The 7,935-nt window shown below is 37.9% G+C and overlaps 1 protein-coding gene across 1 annotated transcript in view; it reads left to right on the forward strand.

Annotated features, from left to right (window-relative positions):
• Positions 1 to 7,935, forward strand: part of LGR5 (leucine rich repeat containing G protein-coupled receptor 5) — a 115,275-nt gene that overhangs the window by 102,157 nt on the left and 5,183 nt on the right. The window contains exons 14-16 of the mRNA XM_006923744.3: positions 5,328 to 5,399; positions 6,202 to 6,327; positions 7,332 to 7,477. Of these exons, the coding sequence (XP_006923806.1) occupies positions 5,328 to 5,399; positions 6,202 to 6,327; positions 7,332 to 7,477 (344 nt within the window). The remainder of the gene's footprint in view (positions 1 to 5,327; positions 5,400 to 6,201; positions 6,328 to 7,331; positions 7,478 to 7,935) is intronic.

Below are 7,935 nucleotides of genomic sequence, written 5' to 3' on the forward strand. Positions count from 1 at the left end.
AAAATTTACTTTGAAAACTATATTGTTCTGAATTTAATTGTGTTGCCTTTTCCTTACTTTTGGGCTAAATCAGCTTATGAAGTTCTTTTACTTTTTTAAATAAATGTAAAACAAAAATATCTTACCTACTTTTATTACCTACCTTATTCACCAGGTTGAAGTTCCGTCTGTTTCCAAAAGTCAGTTCTTTTTAAAAAGATAAGTTGATAATATTTTTTATAACATAGAAATTTGCTAAACGAGTAGAACTCAAATATTCTCACCAAAAAATATATTTTTATAAATAAATATATATATTTATATACACAAATACAAAAGAAACAAAAGACTGACCTTTAAAGATACCAAAAGAATGTTACACAGATTCTGAAGGCTATAGGTTTGAGTCTCCTGAATTTCTCCTCCTCCTTAGAGCTCACGTGCCGTCACTCATCAAACTCTGTGAACTCTGTTTCATCCACTCTTCTTCCACAGGCACATAGAATCATTCCCCTGGATTAACATATCATCCTCACCAGTCTTTCCACCATCAATTACTAACCATTCACCTCATTCTCCAAAGAGATTCTTTCTTTCTTTTTCTTTTTTTAAATTATTTCTTTATTTAGTTTCAAGTATACAGTACATTGGTTAGACATCTATATATTTCATAAAACGATCCCCCCAATTGTACCCTCCCTCTCCTGACCCTCCACCTAGCCAACATATTAATGCTAACGGCATTCCCTATGCCGTGTTCCCCATTCCCATAAATATCCATCAGCTACTAATTTGTACTTCTTTAGCCCTTCACACCATTCTCCCAGCCCCTCAAATCCCCCTCCCCTCTGTCTGACACCAAACTGTCCACTATATTTGTGAGTCTGTTTTTGATTAGTTTGTTCTTTTTATTCCTTAGATTCTGCATATAAGTGAAATCTGTCTGACTTAAATACCTTCTAGGTCCAACAAAGAAATATCTTTTTCCATCCCCTTCTCCCCTTCCTTTTCATATGTAAGGGTCTTGTTTTCTTATCCTTTCAACCACTCTCTTTTGGTTGAAGCACTTAATTCTTTTCCATTTAAGGTACTTATTGATAGGAATGTAGTTGTTACTTTTTTTATTCCTGTAGTTATTCTTTATTCCTGTTTTTGATACATGTTTTTTCTTCTTAAAGAAGTCCTTCCAACATTTCCTGTAATACTGGGTTGGTGGTGATAAATTCCTTCAGCTTATTTTTGTCTAGGAAGCTCTTTATCCGTCCTTCAACTCTAAATGATAGCTTTGCTGGATAAATTATTCTTGGTTGTATATCCTGGGTCTTCATCCTGTTGAATATTTTTTGCCAAGCCCTTCTGTCCTGCATTGTTTCTTTTGAGAAATCAGCTGCCAGTCTTATGGGTATTCCCTTACGGGTAATTATTTGTTTTTCTCTTGCTGCTTTTAATATTCTTTCTTTGTATTTAAACTTTGGCATTTTAATTATGATGTGTCTTGGTGTGGGCCTCTTTGGACCCCTGATTTTTGGAATTCTCTGAGCTTCCTGGGGTTTACGTCCATTTCCTTTACCAGGTTAGGGAAGTTTTCCATCATTATTTCTTCAAACAGCTGTTCAACATTTTCTTCACTTATGCCCATCAGATGAATATTTTGAGCCTTAATAGTGTCCCATATCCTCCTTAAATTATTTTTATAGTCTTGGCATCTTTTTTCTTGCCATTCTGATTGAGTGCCCTGATTGGCTTTCCTGTCCTCTAGATAGGGCATTTGACCCTCTTCTTTATTCACTTTGTTTATTGTTTTGTTTATTCCATTTAATATACTGCTCATCTCAGATAATGTGTTCTTCATTTCAGAGTGGTTTTCTTTGATAATTTCCATTTCCATTTTTATGTTTTTTATCTCTTTGTTGAAGTTCTCACTGAATTTATCTACACTTTCCAAAAGTTCATTGAGCGTCTTTATAACTAATGTTTTGAACTCTGCATCTATCAGATTACTTGATTCCATTCTATCTGGATCTCTGTTCTCTTCTCTCATATGGTTTCTGCTTCTTTGTCTTCCCATTTTGGCTGCCTTTCTGTGTCTGTTTCTATGTACTAAGCAAAATCCCTAAATCTCTCGGTCTTATTAGTGTGGATTTGTGAAGTAGGTGTCTGTCCAGTGGCACAGTCCTGAGAGGAGTTCAGCTGCAGGCCAAACTTAGCCCAAACCTCTGCCCCTCCGGGGCTACCTGTTAAGATTCAGCAAGCAATCCACAGATGTTGTGCTTATAGTTGCCTCAGAAGGCCACACCAGAAACTGAGGCCAGCTGCCTCCACCAGTGTGAATCCAGCAAGGAGCACCAGACTCGCTGAGGATACACTTGGATATGCCTTGGGTGGGGTCTGAGTTGGGGACGGTGGGGTGTCAGGGAATCCTCTGGGTGGACCAACCTCTGTTATCCAGTTTGATGACATCACGGCTATGGCGGTGCAGTGTCCAGCACACTGGTAGCGGGGAGGGCTAAACAGGGAACAATGGATACTGCCGACACTTCTGTACCTACTGAGTCTCGCCTAAGCCTTCACTCTGACAATGTCTCCCTGTAAATCCCTGGTGGCCCTTGCACGCAGCCGAATCAGCACTGGTGCTCAGAGCGAGCAGGTCCATCACCGCGAAGATCCGCAGTCCCTTTAAGAGGCATCTGCCGCTGCTTCGGTCTCTGTCTCACTCAGCCGCTTGAGACCCGGCAGCCCCGCGTCCTCGCCCTGTCCTACCTTCTGCTCTTGCAGGGTGTTTTCTTGGACTTCTCCCTAGTTGTATGGCTTGTTCCTCTAGATCTTAGGCAATTTTTCCTTGCTGCTTCTCCTTGTTTCCATCACAACTTTCATTTGGTCACCAGAGAGATGAATAGAGCCTCTATCGTCTACACCATTTTTTAATCTCCTGAGGGATTCTTTCTTGAGTGGAAATCAAATCATGTTACTTTTCTGCTTCAAAAACAAACAAACAAACAAACAAACAAACAAAAACATTATTCTGCTATTGTCTTCAAGATCAAGACCAAACTTCCCAACACCGCCCTTTAAAATCTGATCCCAATCTCCTGGAACACACTCTCACCCACATGTTCCCAGTCCCCTGACACACAGATGCTGTTTCTCCTGGCCTTGCAGCCCGGTGGATTCCTCCCCACTCTACACTTGCCCCGGTCCATCCCATGAGAACATGATCACCTGTCTGGGAGCCCACTCCGCTCTGAGGTGCTTTGCACATTCTCTGCTGCAGGTCTCAACACACAGCACTGCTCTACCTGAAAACAAGAACTTTTTCATCTTCTTATCCCCAGGGTCTAGTGTAGTGGCTCTCTTATTAAGAATTCCAAACATGTTCTGAGCAAAAGATCAGGGACTCTCAAGTCAGTCTGCTTGGGTTTGAATCCCGGCTCCTGAGTTTACTCTGTGACTTTGAGCAAGTCGCTTATACTCTGTGCTTCGTTCCTCACCAATAAAATGGAACTAATGATAATTCCTATCTCTTAAGGTTGTTTTGAGATTTATGATTTAATACATGTAAATAAAAGACCTTATAACCATTCCCGATACATAGTAAATATGCAACAGTATTATTACTGTGGCTGTTGTTGTTGTTGTTATTCTCATTAGAATGAGTATATATTCTTTTAGAGTATATCTTTGAGGTCCTAACAGGAGACAGAATTCACCCCAGATGGTTCGAATTAAGAGACACTTACGTAGGTGTTGGCAGAGAGCAAGCAAGGGATGAGTGTGCGGAACCCAACAGCATGACCAAGACTGGGCTGCAGAAACACAGGGAAGAAATGGCATTTCCAAAACCCATGAAGAGCTAAGGCACAGAGAGGGGCTACGTGGTTGAGAAAGTGTGCAGTTGCTGCCAGAGACAAGATTCCAAAACAGAGGAGAACAGCGCAAGTGCCCACATTCCCTCTTCTCCAGGGGCTTCCTCTGGGACTCTAACAGGAAACAGCGGGGCAGGCTGGGGATGCAGCCTACAGGGCCAGCCCTAAACACAGAACAGGGCCAGAGAGTGGAGCTCCTGCAGGCACACTGGGATGATCCAGCACACGGACTCACCAATAATAATAGAATTACAGTCCTTTGAACATATATATTCTCCCATATTTACATAAAAACCCAATCACATCTCTATAAGGCAGAACTTGGCCTATGTTCCTGATATTCTGCTCTGCGAAGCTCACCGGGGCATGTTCTACTTAAAGCTGCCAGGGAGACTTTGACAGATGGTATGACTTGCCTTCCTCACTGGACGCATATTGTATGAGCACCTCGGTGGGAGACAGTCTCTTCACCTCATTCCAACTGCCATCTGTAGTTTCCCACTCCTTCCATGCCATTTCTTCTTCGTTGCAGCTGGAATTTTCTTCTGGTCTGGGATGGAAAGGGGCAAAATAAAAAGGCTTCTTCCAGTTTCCCCCACTTTAAGGAAGCCTCTCAAATGAGAAAATAAATATTGTGTGAATACCATTTTTCCAAGGTAACTCAGGGGATGCAGATATCATAAATAAATCACTTATCTGTGCTAGAGAAAAGTTGGCTGTGATCATTTTCAATTTACTCAGATATCTACCCTTTAGTTACCCTTATTAGTTGGACATTTGAAAAAATGCAAATTTTAAGTTCATTGCTCCTTTTTTAAAATGTGGAAATTCCTACTCCTGTGAAAGTATCTGCACTTCAATATATATATATATATGTCTGTGGAGGGGAGGGGTGAGGAAATTTTATTTCTCCATAAATTGTAGATTTCCTTTGTTATCAAAGGATCTTATTTCCAACATATGCTAGCCCCTCTTTTATTCATTTCCCAGTTAAGAATTTAAATGTCTGTCTCCTTTACTGGAATTTTTTTTTTTTTTTGAAAATATTTGTTTCTCTTAAGGCCTGACATACATGGGCAATGTAGACAAATTCTTGCTGAGTTTCATTACATATCCAAGGACATAAAAAGTACTTGCTTGTCAGAGGAAGAGGCTCAGAAATTCCTGTCTCTCCCCACTCATCTTAGAAATGTCTTAATAAAATTTTACAACCAAATTAAAGTCAACTTCTTAGCAAGAGAGTAAAAACTAAAATATCCACCTGAATGATTTTTCTGGATAGATTTAAACATGGTTACTTTAAAGTTCTCTCCATAATCATTTGATACTATTAATAACTTTATATGAAGGATGATTTGATAAGTTAATTTTTCCTTTCCTGAATGGAAATTAAATTTTGTTGGAAGAATGAATATATATATGGTAAAACTTCACATGGTCTTCTTTTTTTACATAATTCTCTCATTTGCCTTTTTTTAAAAATAGGAATTTAGCTTGGAACAAAATTGCCATTATTCATTCCAAAGCATTTTCTACTTTGCCATCTCTGAAAAAGCTGTGAGTATTTTAATACTTATTTATGGCATGTCTTTTAATAATTAGGGACCGTCTAAGTAATCAAAATGTTGGTTTTGCTGAAGAAGCTCAGTGCACAGATTGACCAGTCCTCAGCATTCCCCACACTAGAGCTGTATCAGATCAGAAAGGAACCCCACTGCTCTCCAAGGCCATGGGGCCCTTATATGGATAACTGAAGAGCTGGGTGACAGCTGGTTCTTGTTTTTGAGGTGAAATTTTCCATTTTTGCTGAGCAATCAGGTGGACTGGAATAAGAAGCCAATTCAGTTCTAAAGGGCTTTCATTTTATAGTTGGCCATCTTGATTAATAGAAAACCTTCTGTCCATTTTTATTTCCTTCCTTTCTGCCTTTTGCTCCTTTTTCTCCCCATCTCCCTTGTCTAATAAAGAAGGAATTGGTCAGATAGTAGTTAAGGGGAGAAGGAAGGGAATAAACTCCCAACGTTTCCTCCTCAGCCCCTAACTTAATCCAGTGAGCATCACTTTTCAAATTAGACATAGCACCTGTCACTTGATTTTAGATACCCCCACCTGGAAAAATTAAGCTGACTATAGAAAATATAACTTGGATTCAATTAAAACATTTTTACCCCTGTGATCTTGATTGTAAATAGAAATAAGCATCAGGAGCTAAAACCAAAATGGTTACTTTTATCACTAAGAGTGAGGACCTTGCTTAGAAGTTTTTATGGAACAGTTAATAATCTTTTGGTTGCTTTTTTAACATAAATGTTTTATGCTAACACAGACTAAAAGCCAATCGTCGTTTGATGTTTTGCAGGGACCTGTCGTCCAACCGCCTGTCATCTTTTCCTGTAACTGGGTTACATGGTTTAACTCACTTAAAATTAACAGGAAATCATGCCTTACAGAGCTTGATATCATCTGAAAACTTTCCAGAACTCAAGTGAGTTTGTCATTAAAACTAATAAGATACATTTGTGGTCATGTGAAATAATAGACGTGTTAGAGTGGTTTTCAAAATTTATGAGGTCATGGGACTCTTTTGAATTGCATTTCATACCCTCAAGTCTCCCACCCTTGGGGAACTGTTAGGACAAGCCCTGAAGTGGGGGAACGGGTCTTCCTGACCACACTTCCTTTCTTTCTCAAGGATGCCTCCCGGAATCATTGAGTTCATGGAAAGAGTTTGGAAACCATTGATCCATGGGATGTAAACTAGGACATGTAATTAAATAACATTATAACATTATCGTAGTCCTGTTTACATTTTTAAATTCATCTAGCTTGTGTATATGTTCTAATGAGATGTACTAAATTAATATTTGTTTGAGGAAGTAATGCTCTATAAAACCTGTTATGCTTATTATCAGTAAAGAAGTCCCTTGAAAGAGTACATATATATTTTTTTAAATCAAAGTACTTTTTACATACTTTTAAAATAATTGTAACCACAAAAGAGAGTTTGGAAAGCAGAGAGAAAAAAAAGTCTAAAAATACCCCCTAAACAACTGATTATATTATTTCCTTCCATATTTTGTTTCCAATGTATTTTTAATTGTTAGACTCATAGTATGCATACAAACTTTCATCATGTTTTTGTCACTTAACATTGTGTCATACCATAAGCATTTTTTAATGGTGCTACAATTTTCCTGGCCATCATTTTTTTAAACTTTTTATTATAGAAATTTTCAAACACAAAAGTAGAGAAAATAATACATCCATCATTCAACCTTAGCAATTATCGAAATTTCATAGCAATAATTTTAATAACTTGGTTATTATAAATAGCACTGTAATGAACATCTTTATGCATATAGTTAATATTTCAAATTATTTATTAAGGCTAAAATCCAAAGGTGGAGTTGTTGGTTGAAAGATGAACACTCTATTTAACAGCCGACTTCTTTAAGCATACGTTTTTTCTTTGGTTTTCTTCATTTAAAGGGTTATAGAAATGCCTTATGCTTACCAATGCTGTGCGTTTGGAGTGTGTGAGAATGTGTATAAAATTTCTAATCAATGGAATAAAGGGGACAACAGCAGTACAGATGACCTTTATAAGAAAGATGCTGGAATATTTCAAGTTCAAGGTAAGACCAGCTATGTCACAGTGATGAAGTTGTATCTGGAAGAGTCTTGAAAAGTTACCAAACAAATCATCTGAACTCTAGACAAGCCCCTGTAAAACCATCCCAACAAACTGGGAATCTATCCCACTTTTTAAGGATTCCCAGAGAAAGAGAAAGTTCCTTTGGGATTCATTCTAAAACTTCATCTTTTCTGTAAGTGCATTTTTAATACTTATATTTATAATTAGATTCCCCCTTAGTATATATTGTCCCTAGGGGTAATTAGTAATATTGATATCAATATTTCCATAAACTTTTTAAAGGGCTTCATCTCTATAGATACCTTTTTCGAATATGTTTCTGAGCTCTTTTCTCCAGATGACAAAATACATTTTTGTTCTTATCTTTTTTTCTCCAGAAGATAAAAAGTCCTTTTTTATTCTTATGTAGAGGATACAGGCATTTTAGATGGCTCCATA

The sequence above is a fragment of the Pteropus alecto genome, unplaced genomic scaffold (genome assembly GCF_000325575.1).
Source record: "Pteropus alecto unplaced genomic scaffold, ASM32557v1 scaffold76, whole genome shotgun sequence".
NCBI classification, from domain to species: domain Eukaryota; kingdom Metazoa; phylum Chordata; class Mammalia; order Chiroptera; family Pteropodidae; genus Pteropus; species Pteropus alecto.